Raw genomic sequence first — 24,872 nt, 5'->3', positions numbered from 1 at the left:
GAGGGGCCTATTTTAGTAGTTTGGACTCATTTTCCACTAGGACTTGTGCATTAATGGAGACGGGGGATACTTTTTTTAACCACTCACCCCATTTTTTCCACTGGTAATGAAAAACAGAAGCAGGTCTCTAAAACCCACAATGGAAACCATACAAGAAGGCAGAGAGAGAGAGAGAGAGAGAGAGAGAGAGAGAGCAAATGAGGATAGAGGAGATCAAAAAGCAAGGCTGCTGATTTGCTGAATGTAAATTATAATAAGTGAGACTCAGTCACAAATGGCATTTTTTCCCTTCTTACGCAGACCCATAAACACCAAAACTGAAAAATCACTTGTCCTACTTCACTTTAATTTAGATTGAGGAGTCAAAGTAGGACGAACATCTCAGATGAGTTATATGAAGCCACGTTGTTCCCCAATTACACACACACACACACACACACACACACACACACACACACACACACACACACACACACACACACACACACACACACACACACACACACACACACACACTATTGCACCCCATTGGACACATGTGCACTCTGCCCATGAGAGGGGATCGACCTCCTTCTTGAGAAGTGTATAATTAGAACAGGTCTCACATGATCACCAGTGCATAGCTGAGCAGGTCACACCCAAACCCAGTCGTTTCCTCAGCAGCCACGCTAAACTTTTTTTTTTTTTTTTTCCTTTCTTTTTTACATGTTTGGAGAAGGCACACTCAAACGGCCACAATCCCACACACACAAAAAGCATGTGTCCTGCACGAACCCTGCCTGCAGACCCACACTGAGGGAATTAGAGCAGGGACTATATTTGTGCCAGGAATAGCAATATGATTCAAACTGCAGTTTCTTATTCTCTGGGAACATGTTCACGGCAGTAATCACATGTGGACGACATGCCCTGAAGCGAGACAATCAATCAGAAGTGTTCATCTGGGCCACGGCATTAAAGTTGTGCGTCTGTGCTGGAACCTCCAACAGACACGTGTGGGTGTTCGCTGGCCTTCCACTTGGCCTTCACCCCAGAGTGCAGCCCTTCCTGCTGCCTGTCTATCTGCTAGGAGCAACGCAGACAGCTCAGCTATGTTGAGGCAGGGTAAATATTTGGAGAAGGATAATGGTAGCCTGGACTCCCTGATTTAAAGTCAGCTTTGTAACTTTGTCTGTTAATGATTAACTGCCGAGCAGATAGGTTGGGGGAGGTGTCGCATTCATTTCAACGTGAATCTGGATAAACAACATGGTTATAGATGAAAAGGAAGATTGGGGCATATTTTGAAATGACATTAAAAAAAAAAAAAAGAGCACAGCAAACATGTAGCTTAGATGTTCCTCATGTCATTCAGTGGCATGTGATTGGAGAATCGGTTAACGCCTGCCGGCGTAAGTACAGACGAGAGCGAGAGTGGAGTAATGCGGGTTAGTCGCCACAGTAAATGAACTTGTTGTTGCTTGTTTTTCGTTCTCTGGTTGCGCCTTCTACTTGATTTCCCGCTCGGTCTGGTTCTCGCCTCATTTACCTCAGGCCACACCCATTCCTGGACAGGATGGTTCACATTACACCCCGGTTGCCCCCGACACCTCCCTCCAGCCTGGCCCGCGCGCATGCGCACGTATTTTACAGACCCACGTGGCATCGAGCGCCGTCTGATGCAAAACCCGCCAGCAGGAGCAAGACCCCATTTACCCCCAGTGCTGCCGTCCCCGCCATAAAAACAGGGAGGACCGTTTGAAGACACACACTCGGTGGAGACTTTGTACTTTGTGTACCTGCCAGCCTGACACACCCACTGTCCTCATGTCTGTGTTCTGAGTGAGTGGGAGGGAATCGGAGCGTTTGCACGTGCTGCATCTGTGGCTGAGCTGCTGCTTCAGTTGCATTATTACACAAATGTTTATACAGTGCAGGAGAACGCCTTTCATTTACTGCACAGAAAAAAAAACACCTGGACAGTCATGCATTCAATTGTTTTTTTTTATTTTAAGTTCCGGCTTCATCTCATAATTTAAAATTGTATCTTGGCAGCAACATGACCATTTTTTATCTCAGGTTCATTCATTTTTATTGAGGCGGGTTTGAAATGAAAGCCTCCGATTGGCTAAAGTCTGCTTGAAAAGAAAGTAAAAAATAAGAGTAAGAGACCCCACAGCGAGTCGGAGCTGCAGAGAGCTGCTAAGAGCGACCACAGAGGACAGGAAGCCTCCGTTCCTTTCTACTGGTGGGAACTCTACAGGTTTTATTTTTTTTACCTGATTTTTCAAGCTTGGTGTCCTAGAATAAACCACAAATGGTAAAATCAAGATGATCTATCTTGTGCAAATAACACTTCAGCTTGAAAAATATATGAAATGGAAAATAAACCTTGTTTCTTCTGAAATACAACCCAAAACAAGGTAATGTCGAGATTGTTTGATTTAATCAGGTCTATAAGATGTCTTAACACAAGCCCTTCTATCTTGCTGGGGTATTACTTTGTAGGTGAATTCATTTTAAATCAAATGGGATAAGACATTTAGACTAAAAACAAGACTGATGCATTCGGTAAGATGTTTTAAGAGTTAAAATTTACTACAGGTAGCCGGTCAAACATGTCTGCCGCTGCTGTAAACCTCATACATTTCTGGTTGAATACTTGGCTTCCACTATTTATTTAGTATCTGAAGATCTAGAGAATTGTCCTGCGACATGTTTAAAAACAGGAAACAAGATTTCAGATCTAAAATGCTTGTATTAATGACAGAAATATACAATTTTTATTCTTCAGTTTCAACCTGAACGTGTTTCAAACGTGAGGAGGAAAATGTGCGACTGTGTGAAAATGCAGTCTGGACTGTCTCTTCTTTTTCTTTTTAAATCTGTCTCTTCTCATTTTGTCACCATATTTTGACTCCACGCTTATGTTCGGCACTTCAATGCAGCTGTCAGGTCTCACACACACACACACACACACACACACACACACACACACACACACACACACACACACACACACACACACGTGGGGTAAATATTAGCCGTGTTGCTAGCCGACCGGGTTTTTATGATTTCAAGCAAATAATCCAGACCATTGTGCGTGTGTGTGTGTGTGTGTGTGTGTGTGTGTGTGTGTGTGTGTGTGTGTGTGTGTGTGTGTGTGTGTGTGTGTGCGTGCGTGCGTGCGTGCGTGCGTGCGTGCGTGCGTGCGTGCGTGCGTGCGTGCGTGCGTGCGTGCGTGCGTGCGTGCGTGCGTCCGTGCGTGCGTGCGCGTGCGCGCGCGCGCGCGCGGCTCTTCATTGGCCACACGCAGCAACAGTTTCTAACTTCTTTGACAAGAGATCCACTCCCTAAAACGCAGAGCAGCAGTTTGTATTTAGTTTTGGCTTAATTTGGTCTGAATAAATGGGAGGAAGAAGAAGCTGCCATCTTGCTCAGTGTTTCATTGTTTGTCTTGAACATAATAAACGTCCTTCCCTTGGTGTTTGAATAAATGAGTCACATTCAGACATGAAATAATTTTCTGCCAGAAGATGTGAAATCCAAAACCTCGTGTTTCACATCTCTCATCGACTGTCTTTAAACTCATCAGCCTGGAGGTTGCAGAAGAGAACTTGTAATGCACATTGTGATTATGACAAAGGCTCTTTTCAGACGAGAGCTACACTTGCTAGATCAGGGGCGTCAAACTGATTTTAGTTGAGGGGCCACATCCACCCTAATCTGACCTCTGGAGGCCCAACAAGTCAAACGTAACATGTTAAACTGCAGATATGGACAAACGTCAAAGTCTTTCCTTCTTTTGATCCTTTTGTAACTGCAAGAATTTGACAGTCTATTCTGAAATTTACATATTAAAGTCATCAAAAAAAACCAACCCTCAGTCACCTGTATCTGGATATCATATTTGTATTCAGGATTAAAACAATTTGTCATAATCTGGAAATTTTTTTGAGTTTACATGTCTAAAGTATCACTTCACATAAATTGGACACCTTTATTGTGAAAGGTGTTGCGTCATGTGACCTTCACAGATGCATGAATTAATTCTGACCAAGGGCGGTTTTCAATGTCATTTTTGCCAATCTAGTGTTTTTAGATCAGCCTCTGTCAGTTTTCATATTTATACGTAAAAAAAAAAAAAATCACATGTTTGACACCCCTGTGCTAGAGCTTCACCAACACCACATGTTAGCCGTTAGCTCATACCAATGCTAACTAGCCTACCAGGTTGTAACATCCCTGTGTGGAATGCTGATCAGGGAGCGTCCCCATGGATACAGATGCTGATATCTGCCATGAGGTGCCTTTCTCATCCACTTTGTATGAGACATGTTTTCATTTCTTGGGCTTTATTTGGAAAAGGCAGACTGTAAAGCTAATGGATTGGTCCTTGGCTGATGGCAAATCATCCCTGAAAATTTCATGCAATTCAGGTGAGTAGTTTTTGCAAAAAGTTGTTCATATACATGCACAGAAACCAATAAATATATAAATACATGCAGACGAAAACATAACCTGGTAAAGGTAACGACATATCGTGGCTCAGGCCGATTCTCAGAAACGTGGTGTTTTTCCAGAGGACTTTAGTTTTATAGCACCATGTACAACAAAACCACCTCGTACCTCTTCAACTTTAAATGAGAAAATGGAGTGACAGTCCACCATGAACGAGCAAAGCGAACAGGAAAGACTCCAGCAGGTCTGATGAGGGTCTCCAAGCAGCCTGAACCTACAGCAGTGTAACTGAGAAAAGACTAACCCTGGGTGATGTGAGCCAGCCCAAGTCTAGAGCCTTTCCATAAAAGAGCCTTTAGTCCGTTTGTCTCCCAAACGGAAACTATGAGCTGGTTCCACATGAGAAAAGCCTGGTGGCCTTTGGTTCCTTCAGGAACCTCTGAGAACGAAGTGTTCTGCTGGAACAATACTGCAATGACGACTCCTCCAGCCTGGTTGTTAAGGAAGGGAAGGTTACACTTCAAGATATTCTATGAGGACGATGAAGAGAAAGCACAGTCGTCTGAAAGTTCCACATGGACTTCTCCTTCGCAGATGATGTATGTAATCCTCTTTGTAATTGGATTTTTAATGGGATATCTGTGGAGGATCCACGGTGACTATATCTGCTCTTTGAATTGATTCAGTCGTCTGCAGAATACAGTCTTTACTAAAAGGACGCCGTTCTCATTCAGCTTGCCGCTCAGATGATTTCTCTCTGGACATTTCTGTCCGTATCCTTTACAGACAGACGTGCCACCAAACCTCACACAGCGAGGGACTCGGCTTCACTCATTCAGAGCCGAATCCCATCGCGGCGCTTTATTGAAGGCTCCATTGTTGCATCTTCCTCACGTTAACGCTGAGGTCCTGGCCTTCGCACACCAGCTGAAGCACGTGGACGGCCTGGTCCGCCGTGGCGTGGCGTCAGCGTCTGTGAGCTTAAGTGACGGCAGATGAGCCACAAGCGTCTTTTCTTCTCAGTGTCAGCCGCCGCCGTCCCGCCACCACACTGGGCCCTTTGACAACGCCGCTGATACAATGATTACTTCTCTCTGGACATTTCTGTCCGTCTCCTTTACAGACCAAACCTCACATAGCGAGGGACTAGTTGGCTTCACCGATTAGCAGAGGGCGACGACTCAAAGCCTGGAGATGGAGAGGACACCCACCTCCGTGTGACGGGGGTCACACGGACCAATTCATTTACACTCTTTTCAGAGATTTGACTCATATTTACATTTGAAAAACCAAAACTGTTGGGACAAAATAACTGCACCTAGAGGGTGCAGTTATTTTTTTAAACTCATTAAAAAAAATTTAATTCACTTTACAGTTCAGTTTATATTTGATTGCATCTGCATATCTAAATACAAATGTGACATTAGCACAAATAAAAAGGTAAAAGTTAACTGCTTGCAATAATACAGCACAAACAATCATCAGTATAATGTGCAGTGAAGTGTTTTTTGTGGTATTTTAATATTAAGAGTAGAAGAAAATGTATTCAAAGCACACAATGATGTCAATCATATTGAAAGTTTAGGCACACAGGCACTCTCTCTGCAGCAGGCGGACCAAACACACACACCAGCTGGATCTGAACCGGGGTTTTCTCACTCTGAGTGGAGAGTGCTCCCCACCATACAACCATGTAACAACAAGTTTGGATCATTTTACACGATAGCCAATACAGTATTTGCTATAGTGCCTGTAAAGTCTTTGTGGAATAAGATTTTGTTTTACAAATTGACTTATTGAACAATTCTTGTGGAGATTGGCCTTCAAGAAATGAAAGACTTTCGTGATTTGGTCTGAGTGTGTGCTGGCTCCACTGTAATATTTTGGTGAAGACTAAAAAGAGGAAAATTGAAAACATTTCATCCTTGCAGAAGAAAACGTCAGACAAATCTGAGGAGAAAATCCAAGGGGACAATGTGAGTAGTGCCACATGTCTGATCCTCCATGGTTTCCTCTCCTGCCTCCCTCTCATTGGCTCTGGGCTCACAGAGCCAGCAGGCAGGTCTGCAGTAGTCCAGTTCAGCCATTATCGCCCATTAGACAGGTGAGAGCAGCGCTCTGAGGCACACCTATTCACTTAGCCCCCCCCCCCCCCCCACCGCCAGCTGTCGGGCCGCCGTCTCTCCTCTTTGATGGCGAAACGTTTACAAGTTGCAGTCAGAAGCAGTTTGGTGAAACGCCTGCAGGGAATCCCAAGACGGAGCACATTGATGTGTGTCCATGTTTTTTCCTCCCTGCGTGTCCGTCTCATGCGTTCCTGCTCAGAGTCCCACTCGGCCCACCAGCATCCATCGGATCCAAACTCCTATCACTGCTATTTAGTGATTGTTGGCGCTCCACTCCATCGACTGCAACAGATGATCCAGCTGCTTTTGTCACTTGGTTACAAGACTGGAAAGTGGAACATATCTAACTACAATACTACTGCACAATAAGGTTTTAGTCTTCATCATGTTTAATGACTTGAACCATCATGAAGTCTCTTTAGTGTTCTCTAACTGCACCGTCACTTTTCCTTCACTTTTGCACGTTGTTTTTCTTTTTTATCCTGAAATTAGATCAAGTTGGTTTTTGGTATTGTGGAAGAAAAACAAAGGAAAATTGGGACTTTGATTTTACAGTTTGGGGTGATCAATATGAGCTGCAAATAAAACACTATAACGATTTTGACCCGCGCTCACAGTCAGGTCACTGTGGAAAGATATAAAAATGCAAAGAAAATCTCTGAGGAGCAAAACATACAAACTCCAAACATGTGATGTTGAAATAAACAAACCTAATAATAAACCTCTGCATTGTACATTTTGTAGCTCTACTGAGAGTAGCTTCTTCACTTATTCTACTTCTTTCTTTTCTTTTTTCTTTTATATCTGTACTGAGCGTTTTAGTTATATATATATATACTGTATATCACACACTGGACGATGCTGGACACCCGAATTTCCCCAATTAGGGATGAATAAAGTACTTCTACTCTACTACTCTACTACTCTACTCTAAACTGTAATAAATGTGAGCTGTTATTTAATGAAACTTCTTTATTTCCATAAATATAACAACTTTAGGATCAGCACATCTCAAACTAATGGAATAAAATGGAAAATATGTTTTAATTCAAACTTCTAGATAGACAAATGCATTTATATATGAATAAATATGCATCATAAAAAATAAAATGATGAATATTATGAAAAAACAATTATGAAAATAATGAATACAATCCAAACAATTATGAATAAAGAAATTCAGAAAATGAAACAAGTTCTGCTCATTTAAATTATTGAAGCTCAAATTGAAATTTTTACACGTTTTATTTAAATGTTGCCAACTGTTGAGTTTATTTGTCCAGAATAAGTGAGTTTTTGTGTGTAGAATACTGTGACCTTTGCATACAAATCGTGTTTGCTGTGAGGAAGGATAAATAAATAGAATTTTCGAAAATGTTCTAATCGGTCGTCAGTTTCAGTTTTTGGAGGAATTTTATGGTTTGAATGTAATTTGTAATTTGAGGAGAATATCCACGAGGATAAGTCGCTTCCTAAAATGCTAAAGAGAGTAAAAGCCTGACGCTGGAACTGGAGCCAAGCCTGAGAGAGATAATCACGCACAGAAACAGGATTAGGGCGGTTGACAGTGGGATTAGAGCTGTGGATAGGATTACAGTCTATGAGATCAGATTAGCATAATGCACACCAGATTAAATCTGTTAGTGCTCCAAACTAAATTAATTATCCGCTCGGTGAGAATTGCTTCGCTTTTTCTTTTTTCTGGGTCTTTGTGTAATCCGGGAGTCGCAGATCAGAGAGGGGAAAAGAGCCTCGCGCAGATGGTGGTGGGAGAAATGAGGATTAGGAGCGAAAGACGGAGGGAAAACTGGGCTCAAACAAGGATATCTGTGAGAGAAGAGGTCTCATGATGTGTTTCTAAACTTTTTTTTTTTTTATCCTTTTGAAGTTTTAAGATGCCTCATGAAGACGCTGCCACGTCGTAAAGCAACTCACACCACAACAAGTCAGGAATATTCATGTTAATATTCATGGGTGATTGATAAGAAAGAAAATATCAATATCTGTCACATTATTGAGTTTTTCACTGCTACATAAAAAAAAAAATGCTCTTAGAAATATAGTCCCACTTGGAAAACGACTCTGATGTCTTGTTCTTATGACATTCTTCAGTCACCTTGTCATCGACCACATGTCCATTAGCTCTATTAATAGCTCCACCATGAAGAGTTGGAAAATGCTTTCCTGTTAATGTAGAAGTTCCTAAAAGAGACGCGCTCCAAATGGAACCATTAGTGTCAGATTGTTCAGCATTACTCATCTTTCAAGGTTTGAAACAACTGATTAAGATGAATGTGTGTTGTGCCGCTCCACCAGAAGGCCTCACTGAGGGAGTCGACTCCTCGGTCATTTCCAGAAACCACTGTGCCCCCCCCCTCTCTGAAGAGGTGCTCCGAGATGATTAAATGAACGATCCCGGGGCGCCGCTCATACTCGCACTGTGAGCTCTGGATGATTTTCATAAAGTGCTGCTGCTCAGATCGATACCTGTGTGATTGCTCTGTTATTACTGCTAATGAAAAGTGAGAGAGTAATGTTGTTAGGAGGAGGAGCTCTGAACTCAACGGAGGGGGGGGGGGGAAATAAAGTCACATGAAAGTGTGTTTGTGAAAAAAGAGAAAGTGACAGATAGGGTGGGGGCTAAGTTTAGATGCAGGATTTCTGTGTGTGTGACATCTGACCTGAGGCGGTTCTGAGAACCAACACCTTCTCAAGTGTGAATAACTGACTGCTGTGTGTGTGTGTGGGTGTGTGTGTGTGTGTGTGTGTGTGTGTGTGTGTGGGTGTGGGTGCGCGTGTGTGTGGACACTGCTGTTTTTAATGCCTGCAAGAAATTCTCTTAAACTTCAAAAATCCACAGAGCTCTTCCTTTCAGGTTTGTTCACTCCACGCTGCTGCTGAATCTCTCTGGCTGACCTCAGCACTGCGAGGCGTAATCCCACTCCAGACCTGTAATCCCAGTGTCTGTGCGGTCGGGGTGGTAATGCGTCACCGGGGGCATATTGTGGCTGTTATCATAGATTAACACGGACTCCCTCCTCCGTATCTGCACATCGACTCCCTGAACGCTGAGCTGCACAGCATGCATCAGTGTGTGTGTGTGTGTGTGTGTGTGCGTGTGTGTGTGTGTGTGTGTGTGTGTGTGTACATGACCTGATATAGAACCCCCCCCTCACAAAGAGGCATCACATGACATGCCTAATGTCTTCCTCTTCTTCTTTAGGAGTCTGGCTGCTAATTTAATGCAGAATTAAGTGGCTGAAGACAAAGAGGAAATCAATTGTACCCTACTCTAAATGGAAAATATTGATTGTGAATTGCTGATTACGTTTTGGGAGCTCGCAAATGTATCGAAGACGTCTGAATTATCGGAGCCGGCCGTGCGTCGTCCCGTCTGCAGACGATGTGGAAGTTCCAGTACCCTCCCGTGTGAGGCCATCCGTGCATTTAGGTACGCTGAGCGAAGCGATGTATATTTTGATTCCACGCCATGTGTGAATGGACAGTGGACAAAGAGAGCGACCGCAGCGCCGGGTCCTTTGAGTCTCCCACAGAACAAAGCTCCTCTCACAGTGTGTGAGGAGAGAGGGCTTTCATCTGGCTGTGTGTTTAGACAGAAGTCAGTGGAACGCAGGGTGGAGACCAGCGTGGCTTCACACCGTCACACCACAGCACGGCCGCTCATACAAAGGAAGGCACATGTCGATCAAACGGAAATATCCCGTGTTATTAAATAGCTGCACTGTTGATGATATTTATACATCCAAACCCATGCTTGAAATCAGACATAGCTACCAGGAGCCTGTAGAACAAAGGTTTTGGTTTTTTTTTAAGTTTGAGGAAATGTCTTGGACCGTTTGAAGCCTGCAGGTAAAAGTGTCACAGAGATTTCAGACGTCAGAGGGAGAAGATCATAAAGCCGTGTTTTGCCAGGAGAGACCCCCTGGTGATCTCTGGGGCCCTCCTCAGGCCCCGTTTACACGCCAATTAAAACGAGTGTATCCACAAATCTTTTGGGGTTCTGTTCTGTTTTCGCGACACCGGATCCACTCTAGTTTTTTATACCGGATCTCAAAGCAGAACTTTTCTTTCACGGGCGCGATTCCTGCAGAGACTGCTGGAGTCTATGGAGTCTGCTCATGTGCCTGTAAACAAACATGGCGGATACGTAGAGGTTTAACTCGCGGTCCGTGTTCTAGTTGTATCTTCCATATTGGTAGTTTAATAGTTGAGACTCTCCCCTGAGAGCGTCCCATTTATCATCAGTCCATATTGATGTCGGGTTCTCTCACTTTTGTTCACCTTTATAGCGTATTGTTCTCTGCACACGTCTTTGTGGTTTCATAAAAAAAACACTAAAACAAGCAACAGCGCCCTCCCGTGGCCCGGCAGGCTAACTACATCGTTGTCAGTGTGTCTCCTGCTGCAGTGTAAATGTAACACTTTCACACATGAAACGTTGTCATGTAAACGGGGCTTAAATGTTTCAGGAACTCAGGTTTTCAACCGTTGTGCTAGAGCAGGGGTGTCAAACTCATTTTACTGCAGGCGTCACATATGGAACAATTTCATCTTAAGTGGGTTGGACCAGTAAAATAAGGCCATAATAACCTTTTAACTTTTTCTTTCCAGTGGCATAGAGGGTATGTGATACAAAATGTCTATATATTCCCCCCAAAAATAAACAATACAATTTTTTTTTTACCCCAATCAAAGCCCATTTTTAATGAAACCTTTAAATGCAAAATAGAGTGAAACGTCTCCTGTAGCTGTTGTATTATGCAGGTTTTTACAAACTCACCTTGACAGAATGGCTTAGAAGCCAGTGCTAGTTTGCATTTTTGCAATGTGGTAGATATCTTGCGTGGCATCAGCATTGATGTCTCAGCTTGAATCTGTTTTGTGTTGTCTTCACTATTCTTAAGGAATCTGTTTTGTTTAATGATTGTTTTGTAGTATATTTGTGGAATTTGCTTGGTGGTTTGGCCAGATTGGAGCCTCTTGCAGGCGAGGCTTGGCCCACGGGCCTTATGTCTGACAACCCTGTCCTGAAGAGTTAGAAAGTGGATTTTGATTGATTTAAAAGGAAAGAAAACATTTAACATATGGCTTCATGTAAAACATCAAAACCTAATGGACAGATTATGATTTCAGTTGAAGCGGTGATTAGCTACTTCCATAACTAAAGAAAGAAGAACATTCAGACTTACAAATGGGAATAATACTCAAACTTGGAATATGCCACTGGGAAAGTAGTAAGTTTCCAGAGCTTTTGAAGATCAAGTCTCTCTGAGAACTTTCCCAACTGGTAACATTCCCAGTTCCCAGCTATACAAATGGCACAAAACCACAAAGCCAGACTTGCTGTGAATAGTCACATAAATATTAGGTCGAAAATATGATAATGAAGTCAAATATATTCATGAATGAAAATCATAAACCTGCAGCATGACGTGAATGAAAAGTCTTTATTAATCGTCAGGAAAAGTTAGCAGAAGTTGAAGCTCTCATGACGAGTGGAGCATTAAAGATTAATGACGCGACATGTTTAGCTTCAACCAGCCTGAGAGCTCCGGACTTCCTCAAATGACCCGAAAACATCCAGCCTTTCTAAACAAGCCACCCTGAAGAGTTACGAGTCGTGCATGTGGGGGCAGCGCCAGTTTGTTGGGTAGATTTCCCTCGTGCACTCGGGGAGAAGCCGCCGCTTTCACCTTCACATTCTTCTTCTCGTTCTCTCGCACACGTCAGTGAATGATGACGGTGAAATGTCTTGTAGCTCGGCCTCCTTTCTTCAGAAGGATGGGACGCGGCCCCTCCCAGCATTCCTCACACATTGGTTCATTGTTTGTTTAAATCCCACACAGTCACAAAAGCAGGGCGTGTGGCTGCGGGCCGGAGGCACAGACTTTAGAAGTGAGAGTGATCTGGGCGGGACGTGTTTTCACTACTTATCAAACAGGCCGTCCAGTAGCCACTGGGATTATTGTTCCCAGTTTGGACCCCCACCGGCAGCATGAAACATGGCCTGGACTGAACTTGAAGGAGGCGGGACGATTCAGCAGAGCAGCTTCTCCCACACTGGAGCTAAAACAGGCCTTTACAGCAACTAGATGCATTACGTGGAGTATTCTAAAGTTGATTTATATTCATTCATTTGTTGTTATATTTAAGTAGAATACATTTCTGACAATAACTTGAGGTGAGGTGGAATTTACACTGATTACAATTTAATACAACTGTAGAATGGCGGCTTCTTTTGAATCCAACTTGTACAAAGTTGATTATTTGTTGAGGAAAACATTGATCAAGCTAAATGCTAAAGATAATATCGACAGTCATATGAAGATTAAAAGTTAATTCAGCACGGGCTCTCGTTGAATTAGCTCATCCTTTCTTACATAATTTTCGCCCCAGAAGTGTAGACAGTGTGTCCTCTCTCTCCCTGGCTTGTTCCAGGGTTTTAAAAGTGTCTTGCTCCAACCAGCCAATCAGAAATCAAACCCTATATAGTGTCATCAGGGGTTTAGCCAATCACTATCAAGGTAGACTCCCCGGCTTTGATTCCTCCCATAATCAGGCAGCTCTGCTCTGGCACATGTCACATGGAAAATCAAGGTTTTGGGGCAATAGACTTTGAATACAACATGTTTGGACCAACTAGACCATGTGAAAGTGTTGAACAGCTGTGTAATGTGACCCTTTTAAAGGTTAAATTCAATATTTTGTTCAATGAAGTAGCTAAAAGTTAATAATAACACTGCATTTTATTTATAGGCGCCTTTTAGAACACTCAAGGTCACCTCACGAAAGTTTATCAACAACACAAAACACAAAGCAAAACGCAACAAAACGGGGAGTATAAGTGGGAAAGGAGTCCATGTTCCGGAGGTGGGAGGGAGTTCCAGAGTGTTTACACATTAAAAACTAAGGCCCTGTCCACACGAGATCACCGTTTCATGTGACTTCATTGTCTTTAGGAGTTGAAAACTATTGTTTTAAAACGGGTTCCAGAGTGGAGAAATGTGAAAACACCACCTCGGCTTTGGCGTGTGGATGAACAAGACGCACACATTAGCAGAAAATAATGATGTCATCACCCCACCTCTCGACCCAAGAACCCCTCGACCTGACAACGTCGCGACTTGATAGCGTTGCGACCTTCTCTGTGACGTCACTTACGACAGTGGCGACTCGCTGCTGCAGCTGCTCCAGCTGCAGAAACTACTGATGCTATTTGGTTTAATAAGTCCAGATGTTTATTTCCTGAATATGAGAATAAGCAGTCAGATTCTCTGCATCTTCTTCTGCGGTCTCGGTGTATTTCTGTGGCAGTTACAGCACCACCTAAAGGTCTGGCATATGTACTACATCGCTTTGACAACCGGGGGGGGAAAGATCATTTTGGCTCGTGTGGACAAGGCCTCCGACTTCTTGTTTGTAACTCCGAGGTTTGGCCTCTTCCAGTCAATAGATGATGACTTGATCAGACCTTTGCTCCTGACTGACCCAGTGGTCTCATGTTGTGCAGTGAGAAGGGTTTGGTGACACACCGAGGTCACAAGAGTCAAAAGTAGCATTTTGTTAGCTGAACATGTGACTGCTGCTCCGCTACACCCAGTCGCCGGAGCTGATGGTGTCTGTGTATAAAAACAAGTGTAAATGTGGAAGCTGATCTACTGAAGGCTCACGTCCGATAGGTGTGTGTGTATTGGTCTGGGTGGTGCAGAACACTGGGATGAGCTTAACAGATTCACTTACCTTGTTGATGATTGTGTCTATTTTGAGACGGTATGAATCAGCTCAGCAGAGATGCTCTTAGTTTATTTATTATTAATATTAATATAGTAATATTTATTTTGGGTGACTGATCGTTCCATATTTCTGAGATATTTGATAACTTCCATCACCAATATGTCCGCCTCATGGCGTCACGTTTCATTTTGACCATGTGGCGGCTCAGCGCTCCATCCAAAGGTGAATACGAGCGAGCAAACATGGAAGTGATGCCGTTTCCAGCCGCTCTTTTAGGTTTGAACAGCTTCTGATGCACACTATTCCACTTGTGGAGTTGATCCCCTATAGAAGGAACACCAACTGCTTTCTGCAGGATGGGACAGTGGACCATGTCTCACTTCTGAAATCCATTATTAATGATTAGGCAGGTTTCTATGATCTCCTTTGATTGTTTGATAAGTTAATGGGTGAACTAATGAGTGCAGCAGTGTCACAGTTGACTTTAGTAAATATCTAAAAACCACAGACCAGCATCGTGTGTGTGTGTGTGTGTGTGTGTGTGTGTGTGTGTGTGTGTGTGTGTGTGTGTGTGTGTGTGTGTGTGTGTGTGTGTGTGTGTGTGTGTGTGTGTGTGTTGCACACATGATGGATGGCTCCTACAGTGACATATTATCATAATAATCCTTAATGTGCTTTCTAATGTTTAATGTAGCACCTCTGAAACTCTCCTACATCAGCTGAGTGGAAGAAACCTTCCTGGAACACACTTTGGTTCATGAAGACGGACATGTTGAGTAACTGCTCATCCACCTGCTCTGACTGTAAGGAGTCAGCTGGCGAGGTGAATAAATCATTCCGCTTCTTTGGTTTCTTGGTGTGTTGTTGAGATTACCGCACTGCAGCGGTGGGTGGATGTTTTCCTGAACCTGACTTCAGGTGAACTTGGCATCACTCGGTGGAGGCAGGAGATAAAATATCTGAGATCTCTTCTTGCTCCTCCTCTGGTTGTGTCCGGAGTGTTCTCCAGCTGCCAGCGATCAGGCAGATTCCAGGAATCACTGTGTTGTTCGAACAGGAGCGTTTATCCGCTCCGTTGCTGTGGACACCATCTGTAGTGGCTCCTCAAGGCCACATGCGTCACAATAACAAATCTGAAATCGAAGCGAGGGGCTTCCTGTCCTCACCGTGTGCGTCTCCTCTTCTCCCTCCCCGCCTCGGCACTAATCACCTCTTCTGCTGCTTCTAATGTTTCCCTGACGCAGCGCTCTCTCGCTCTCTCTCTCGCTCTCTCTCTCTTTCTCTCTCTCTGTCTCTCTCTCTCTCTGTCTGTCTGTCTCTGTCTCTCACTCTCTCTCTCTCTCTTTCTCTCTCTCTGTCTCTCTCTCTCTCTGTCTGTCTGTCTCTGTCTCTCACTCTCTCTCTCTCTCTTTCTCTCTCTCTCTCACTCTCTCTCTCTGTCTGTCTGTCTCTGTCTCCCTCTCTCACTCTCTCTCTCTCGCTCTCTCTCTCTCGCTCTCTCTCTCTTTCTCTCTCTGTCTCTCTCTCTCTGTCTCTCTCTCTGTGTCTGTCTCACTCTCTCACTCTCTCTCTCTCTCCCTCCTCTCTCTCTCTCTCTCTCTCTCCCTCTGTCTCTCTCTCTCTCTGTCTGTCTGTCTCTGTCTCCCTCTCTCCCTCTCTCTCTCTCCCTCCTTCTCTCTCTCTCTCCCTCCTTCTCTCTCTCTCTCTCTCTCTCTCTCTCTCTCTCTCTCTCTCTCCCTCTCTCTCTGATGTTTACTCCTCCGAGACTCGATTTCTTTTTTGCAACATCCAAAATGGCTGTCTGTGATGATTAACAGTGTTTTCTCTAAACGGTCTTTCTACAACAAGTGACTTCAGACGACTAAAGTCAAAGCAACACACACACACACACACACACACACACACACACACACACACACACATATACACACACACACACACACAGACACGCGCACACACACAAAAACTCTCTCTGCAGTGGCAATCGACGGGTCATATGGGGTGAACGCAACCTGATCTCTTTTGCCTTTACAGCCCCTTCACCACCCCCCCCCTCCCCCCTCACACACACACACACCCCCACCCTCTCTCTGGATGTCGTTGTCACTCTCTGGATGGCTGCTATTAGAACCCTGCTTTCCACTGCTCGTTTTCCCGCACTCAGCGGTCTCAGCATTAGAACTCTCCTGGATGCCAGCTCAGCTTACGGTGCTCTCGCTCCGTGTCCAGCCTCCACTGTTTCATAGGTTGCGTTTACAATTTTAAGGTACTGAGCACTCACATAATACAGAAAACTGAGAAAAACAGTCCAGAAAAAGAAAGAAAGTGTATGATGTGTGTTCCTTCAGCACCCTAAGATCATCCTGCCTGCTGCTGTTCAGGAAGAGTTGAAGCTATACTAGACTTTATACTATACTATTCTATAGCTGCTATAGAATCAGATTGTGCTTTATTTCATGTAGATTGTCTTTATGAAAAGTTGAGATCTGACTGGTGAGATAGACAGACACACTGACATCTGCCATGTGTGAGCTCTTCCTCAAAGGTTTGATCAGGAAGCACAGCGGACATGCACTTTATCCACGTCCTCTAGCCTTTCACTCAGTGAGTGGACACAATAACAGGGACAGAGAGGAGACATGTAGTATTCCAGGACCAGGTCCAGGATCAGGACCCGGATCAGGTTTAGGATCATCAACCAGGATTTCGGCATCACTATCAACTACTAATCTGCAAAGCAGTCTGCTTCCAATTAAAAAATGAATCCAGTGAGAAGTTGAGCTTGCAACTTGAGACGAATGACCAAACAACAAGTATGTTAAAAGGATATTTGAGTGTTGTGTGAGCGTGTCCCTCGCTGCTCCTCGACGCTCCATCCTTCCTTCGCACCTGTCAGGTGCTCCAGTGTCGGTGAAAGTGATGAATCCCACGGGCCGCCACGATCAGCTGTGCCACAGGGCTGAAAGTAAATACGCGTCTTTCCTGAACTGTGGACGGCTTTGTGTGTGCGCTTTCCCACGTCGCTGCCACCTGTTACACGAACACGACCTCCGTGTACACGCGGCGACGCACACGCATTCCTGCCTGCATGAGAATGTGCTCCAGACTGGAGGTACGACTGGAGACTCTCAGCAGAAAGGGATCCCTGTCTCAGATGATTATTTAGAGGCTTTGAAGCGTGACCTCAGGATGACAGCGGAGGCACTAGAGGCAGATCATATTAATAGTGCTCCATTTAGGTATGTAGCTAAGCTCGGCGTCTGGAGAAATCACCTCGGCATTGGACTTGACCTCCTGCAGCAAGTGCATGTCTACACACACATCCCAGCGGGGGAGCGACAAGAATAGCGAACAATTACTGATGGACTGAGAAGAGACCGAATGTCAATTAAAGTGTCTGGCATTGAGAAAGCTATAAACAAGGTAGCAAGCAGGCTTGTTTTCTTTTCCACATCCAAAACGGGAGATTGGTTAATGCTCATCATGTCTGCCAGGATGATGACAGCGACGCAGCTGCTGAGCAGCTCTCGTGTTTCCTGTCTGTTTACACTCATATTCTTCAAATTGTCTACGTTTAATACCAGTTTAATACCAAAAGGTGAACATTAACCAGAAAATGAAATATTGCCAGCAAATCTCAGAATAATAAAAGCTGACTAACACTTGAGTAAATGACATGGTGTCATAGAAATAAGGTCTAAGAACCCTCGACCCCCCCCCACAGGAACCATATTGCAGCTTCTCGGCATCATCTTGCTTGAAAATGGCGGAGATTCTCGACACGCACTGAGACTTTATTCTTCTGTCTTTTCACCCCCACAGGGTCGTTGTTCCAGGGAGAACTGCAAGTACCTGCACCCCCCTCCCCACCTAAAGACCCAGCTGGAGATCAATGGCAGGAACAATCTGATCCAGCAGAAGAATATGGTCATGCTGGCCCAGCAGATGCAGCTCGCCAACGCCATGATGCCCGGCACGCAGCTCCCACCCATGGTGAGCAGACAGACCGGTGTGGAGGCTCAACGCAAGAGCGACAACCGGCTCCTCTTCTTCCAATATAGAAAGCTGACCGTTTGTGTAAATGTCCATTGATTTCTCTCCTTTCATTTTGTTCTCCAGCCCATGTTCTCAGTGGCACCGGGCCTGGCCACCAACGCCAGCGCAGCGGCAGCAGCTGCGGCCGCGGCTTTTAATCCCTACCTAAGCCCTATGTCACCGGGCCTGATGGCCCAGGAGATCATGCCCAGCACCCCCGTCCTCATGGCCTCCAGCCCCGCCGTCAGCCAAGTCCCCAACGCTGCTGCCGCCGCAGCCCAGAAACTGCTGAGAACCGACAGACTGGAGGTGACGACCATGAATACTTTACTCAAAACCCTGAGAGGGAGAGAGTCTCTGTTGTGGAGAACGAGACTGTAAACAAGTTGTGTTGTTTTCAACAAGTAGTTCAACAAGCCGAAGAATAACGGCACCTTGTTAGACTCGCATAAACAGCATCTGAAGCTACACCGTAGGAGCATTGGCAAGTGAATTTATGCAAAGCAAAACCTGATTAATGAACAAATACATGTTAATAAGCTCTGATGTGTCATCTGTTTATCGCATCGAGTGTCGACTTGCACTGCAATTAAGAGCTATTTAGGTGGCCATGATCTCCATTTCATCTACGTAGCTCGCCTAGTAGCGGCACAGTTTGTGCTTTCATATGGTACACGTCCCAAAATACCACGAGGCAAGCACCAGAACTGAGTCTGAACATGTTTGTTTGAGTGGAGAGGGCAACTTAGTAATGATTTCTGCTTCTGCTGCACCGCCGAGTGAACCAACACCAAACAAATATTCTGCTACTCGTCTTCAACTAAACCTCCTCCCAAGCCATCTTTTCTTCTCATGCAAGCGAAATATCTGCAATATATCATTATCCCTTATTTCCACAGATGTATTTAAAGCTGCTCAACACACCCAGAAACATGGAAATCCCACATTCTAAAGAGCTACTTTGTGTAATTAACAGAGGGAACATTTTGTTGAGTAGGTTTCCTATAAATCACATTTGGAGAAGCAAACTGTCAGTTTAACAATAACTATATTTATGTTGTGTATGGAGTGCATAATTCACCCAGTTCAGCCACACACACACTGAAACACTGAAGCAGGATGGAGAGACGACAGACGGTAATGGTGGATTTAGAGGAAGGTGCTGCCCTCTGGTGTTCACTATAAAGATTAACGTTATTCCAGCATGCCCAACACAGGCACACACATATTTTTAACTAAATTCTCACCTGTAGGACGTGTGTCTACAGAGAGAACCTGCAAACTACACATTACACTGCATTTTATCTTCATTAGGTTTAAGAGTTTAAACTTTTCTGCGCGAGTCACAGAAGCAGTGATGTAGTGGTGAGCACTCTCTCCTCTTCTCTCTTCTCCTCTCCCCAGTGTGTGTGTGTGCGTGCGTGCGTGCGTGTGAGCGATTAACTTCTCAACTCTCCAGGTGAACGTGACTTCACTCACTGTTTACTGGGATCTATGGATTGACGAATGAATGAATGAATGAATGGATGTATGGATGATCAGGGGATGATGGACGGATGGAGGGATGTTGTTTTGCATCATTCAACTTTATCCAGCTTGCTCTATTTTTCAGGCGTCAAATGACATGAAAGTAGGAAATGTGAGATGAATCCGTGACTGCCGTTGACGTTGTGGGATGTGGTTTTTCTGTCTGGAGGTGTGTCGGGAGTACCAAAGGGGCAACTGCTCCCGGGGGGAGAACGACTGTCGCTTCGCTCACCCCGCCGACAGCACCATGATCGACACCAACGACAACACGGTCACCGTGTGCATGGACTACATCAAGGGCCGCTGCTCCCGGGAAAAGTGCAAGTACTTCCACCCCCCGGCTCACCTGCAGGCCAAGATTAAGGCAGCGCAGCACCAGGTGAACCAGGCCACGGCCGCCGCGGCCATGGTAAGCAGCCTCAGTGAGGAGCGCTCACACTCGGTCACACACACGTTTGTGTCAGGGCGAGTTGTTACCATGACAATGATCTGAGGGGCAAATGTTCTGTGTTTCATACTCACCTGTCTCACCTTCCTAGTTGGTGTTACGCAGCGTTTTTTTCACTTCTGCTCTCGCCAGGTCGAAATTTAAAGGTCTGCATGTTGGTTTGGGTGCAATCTACTCGCGGGATGATAAGAAGAAGGATGGGACAATTGAGCATTCTAACCCCCACTGCCCTCACCTTGTTCTTTGTAATGTGATCAAACTGATTGTCTCGTTGCTTGTTCGTCTCATCTCAGACCACAAGCAGAGCGTCCACTTCCCCCCTCTCTCTCTCTCTCTGTCTCTCTCTCTCTCTCTCTCTCTCTGTCTCTCTCTCTCTCTCTCCCTCTCTCTCTCTCTCTCTGTCTCTCTCTCTCTCTCTCTCTCTCTCTCTCTCTCTCTCTCTCTCTCTGTCTCTCTCTCTCTCTCTCTCTGTCTCTGTCTCTGTCTCTGTCTCTGTCTCTGTCTCTGTCTCTGTCTCTCTCTCTCTCTCTCTCTCTCTCTCTGTCTCTCTCTCTCTCTCTCTCCTTATTTATGACTCCATTGTTTCTCTGCTTCCCACCTATAACTTCTCTTTCCTCCTGACATTAAAAAAGGATTCATTGTGCTTTCAGTCTTGTTTTACAGTAACAGCACCCTGAACGATAGCGCAGCCACACTCTGTTGATCAAACATATTGACGTAGCTAAACCGGTGGAGTCATTGTGATGTGAAACTCTGGTGTGCACAGTGGAACAGGATCATCTGTTCAGTCGAGTCGCTAAAACTCTCTTATTGCAAACGTTTTCTCGCCGCTGTATTCATCCATGTTTGTGTGATAGTAACTAATGGTAGTTATCATGTACTATTGATGATCATTTAACTGTTGAGCTGTAGAGCTAGTGTCCACACTGTGCATGCCTTAGTCCTGTTTTCCCCTTGTATACTGCATTCCAATGATTTGTTTTTTTTATTTGTTTTTGTTTTTTCTCACCTATACCCAAACTGCACTGCTGCCCCCATGATGCACCTCTGCTTGCTGGTTTATGTTAATGCGCTTGAACCCCATTGGCCCATTGCCATCATGTGCTCGCTGCCTGCTAATTAAGACTCAGTCGGCTGTCAAATCACTGAAGCGACCCCTCGACGCAACCTTTGACCTGGTACTATGACCTTTCACCTTTTAGCTTGGCATGTGGCTTTGTTGTAGCGCTGTGTTTTAACCAAAGATACCTGGCTATTTTTGTTGTCGTTGTCTCAGTGCAATGTCTGTTTTTGTTTTGTTTTGTTTTGTTTTTCTTTTTTTTTTAATTTCTCCTGTGTATCTGTCATTTTCGCCTGTGATAAAATGATCGTGCTTTCTCACCGGTTGAAGTCCTTCCCGTCAAACACAAATTGGAACGTGGAATTTGTGACGGGCAGCCCGCAATCAGTTTATCACACGTTGCCCAATTTAAACACCAGTCAGAGAGGTTTAGGGAAGAAGAGCTTCTTTAATGGCGGCATGTGCTTCAGTCTTATGTCAACGTCGGTGATCAGTGTTGTGCAGCAGCTCAATCAAACGCATGTCTGTGTTGCTAGAGCATGTGGGACGGACGAAGGTGGGGCGCTGAGGAAAAGTCTTAGAGGAGTGATCCCACCGTCAACAGGTCTTAACAGTTCAAATGATAGTTCACTCCGTCATCAGATCTGTCAGACCTCAAGAATGGCCTCATGCCAAGATAAAAACCCAGCTCAAACATCCATCTCTGACTGTCGTCACTTGGCCTCAGACCATTTTTGACACTCGTCTGAGAGTGAACCATCACTTAAACGCGGCTTCCACAGTTTATCATGGAGCTAGCAGTGCAGCCTCCCTTTCTCTGTGCTTCCTACCTGTTCCACCTCCTGTTAGCAGCCCCGTTGTTTTACCAGTTAATGCTTGCTTCTATTGCATATCGTCAGTCGTAGGATTACAGTTAACAACCCAACGTAATGGAATCTGTGAATGCTTGTTAGCCCGTAGCTCCTGTAGGCACCATGCTCCTGCTTGTGTAGTACTTGTGTCAGACTGCTGCTTGCTTGCTACTGATGATATGATGATTTTGTTACTGTTGTACACACAATGGATGTGATGACACTGTTCCTCTGATGTCCTCTAACGTATGTACCTTTGTTTTCTTTCCCATTTGTGCCTCTTTCCAACACTCTCTTCCTCTTCCTCTTCCTCTGTTCCACGCACCTCTCGTCCTTACCCTCCCTGTCTCCCCCCTCACTGACCACCCCTCCGCCTGGATGGGCGGGCAGGGCATCGCCCCTAGTGTCATGGCTCCCCTGCCAAAGCGGGCGGCCCTGGAGAAGGCTAACGGGGCCTCTGCCGTGTTTAACACCGGCATGCTTCAGTACCAACAGGCCCTGGCCAGCATGCAGTTTCAGCAGCAGGCTGCTTTCCTCCCATCAGGTATGGCTCCCCGAGCGACCTCCACCCACTGGATGCCTGGATCAGTCTGACCGGCTCCTGCTTGGCTGCGGCTGGGCTCAGTGGCTGATTGCAGCACAGACCATGTTACTTCTTCACTGTCGCCTGGTGGTAATGGCCTCTACACGCTGGAAGAAATGACAAAAGACGAGCAGGACTTTAGCTCCAGATCTCACTTCAGTGTCTGTCAGAAGAATTGAGGAGCTCAGAATGCCTCAAGAAGTGCTTTCTGCTTTGTTTGGCATTGCATGGCTGCCAGGTTTTATGAAGCAGTTAGCTAGTCAGGGAAACATTCCTTTATGGTGTGAACAGTTTCAAATTGTACGTTTGTTAGATTCGGTGTGTTAGTGAGACGCCATTGTGGGGGCTTTGGCGGGTGGACGGTTCCTCGTATGTTCAACCAAACTACAGGCTGATGATCTGAGCTTCTGCACACATCTGTTTTCTGTGTGTGCGTGTGTGTGTGTGTGTGTGTGTGTGTGTGTGCGCGCGTGTGCGTGTGCGTGTGCGTGCGCGTGCGCGTGTGTGTGTGTGTGTCATGCTAAATTAGTTGTACATCTGCTGTCACTCTTATTTCAATTTATCACACAAAAAGGGCAAAACCTTTGAATCCAGACTGATTACAGTTTGACCAGACTGATTATGAATTCACCACTTTTTTTTTTTTTTCCAATCACTGATGTCTGTGTCCAGAAGATATTAACCTTTTTCTCCCCACGTTATCTCTCCCTTCACTCTAACGAACCTTGTGATGGGCTGTTTTGATTTCTCTTCCCTATCCAATCCACTTCCTGTTGCACTGCATGATGGGCAGGCTCAATATTGTGCATGACACCATGCAGCAAGCGTTGGTAGGTTCCAGCTTTCCTTCTTCAGTTATTTGTAGGCCATCAAAATCAAATGTGCTGAATGTACCATTAATCATGCGACTGTAGAGTGTTACTTGAAAGGAAAGTCCTGTGAGATAGGTTTTGTAAAGACTGTGATGTTGTTAGCCTCTGTGTGCTCCTACACTTAAATTGCTCCACCTTTCTGTTTCCCTGCTCGTTTGAACCTCGGCTTTGGGCTGGTCTAACCCGACACCTACAGAAACCCTTTAAAAGACTGAAAACCTGGGGAGTTGACTTTTAGAAGCGTTCCTCTTACTTCCTCTGTTTTTTGTAAACGTCTCATGACAGCACTTTAACTGGTGTGTCACTTTTTGTGGATCTGACTGGTTCAGTGTCTACAAACAAAACAAAGGAATGCAGAAGTGTCAGTCACTTGGAGTTCTTCAAACTCACGGGTCTGATGGGTGCAGAGGAAGGAACAGGAACCTGTTATATCCACTCCCTCGCCCTCTTTCTCTCCCTCTTTTTGTTTCTCCCTCCCTCGTTGCCTGGTGTGTTTGTGGCTATACACTACTCCTCTGTGAATTTTTGCTTACATGATTTTCCCTCCGAAAAAGTTCCCATGATGCACGGTGGTACTCCAGCCGCTGTGTCTGCAGCCAACACATCTGCCACAAGCGTTCCCTTCGCAACTGCCTCCACCAATCAGGTTTGCACCTTTACTGCCCATCTCTCTCTCTCTCTCTCTCTCTCTCTCTCTCTCTCTCTCTCTCTCTCTCTCTCTCTCTCTCTCTCTCTCTCTCTCTCTCTCTCTCTCTCTCTCTCTCTCTCTCTCTCTCTCTCTCAGGGCTGTACAATAAAAGCTTAAATTGTGATCTGCGATAAAAACAAACACTTTAAGCAGTCGACCTTAACGCCTTTGTGCCAAAACTGTTTGTTCTTAAAAATAACAGTGTTGTTTCTCTCGCCCCTAATTCAACCAAATGTGTCTGCATGCATGGATGAATAGTGCATTTGTAGTGTTTGCAGCCCTGCTCTCTATCTATCTATCTATCTATCTATCTATCTATCTATCTATCTATCTATCTATCTATCTATCTATCTATCTATCTATCTATCTATCTATCTATCTACCTACCTACCTACCTACCCCCCCTCTCTCTCTCTCTCTCTCTACCTACCCACCTCTCTCTCTCTCTCTCTCTCTCTCTCTCTCTCTCTCTCTCTATCTCTCTACC

The 24,872-nt window shown here is 45.0% G+C and overlaps 1 protein-coding gene across 1 annotated transcript in view; it reads left to right on the top strand.

Moving 5' to 3' along the window:
* LOC308135448 (muscleblind-like protein 1) overlaps positions 1–24,872 on the top strand; it is a gene marked incomplete at its 3' end in the record, with an annotated part of 35,009 nt that overhangs the window by 9,780 nt on the left and 357 nt on the right. Inside the window, exons 4-9 of the mRNA XM_080503449.1 lie at positions 18,144–18,314; positions 18,441–18,665; positions 20,053–20,292; positions 21,456–21,509; positions 22,633–22,786; positions 24,252–24,343. Coding sequence (XP_080359575.1) covers positions 18,144–18,314; positions 18,441–18,665; positions 20,053–20,292; positions 21,456–21,509; positions 22,633–22,786; positions 24,252–24,343 — 936 coding nt within the window. The remainder of the gene's footprint in view (positions 1–18,143; positions 18,315–18,440; positions 18,666–20,052; positions 20,293–21,455; positions 21,510–22,632; positions 22,787–24,251; positions 24,344–24,872) is intronic.

Source organism: Blennius ocellaris, assembly GCF_963422515.1.
Source record: "Blennius ocellaris genome assembly, chromosome: 10".
Lineage (NCBI taxonomy): Eukaryota > Metazoa > Chordata > Actinopteri > Blenniiformes > Blenniidae > Blennius > Blennius ocellaris.
This window is presented reverse-complemented; position numbering and strand designations above follow the sequence as displayed.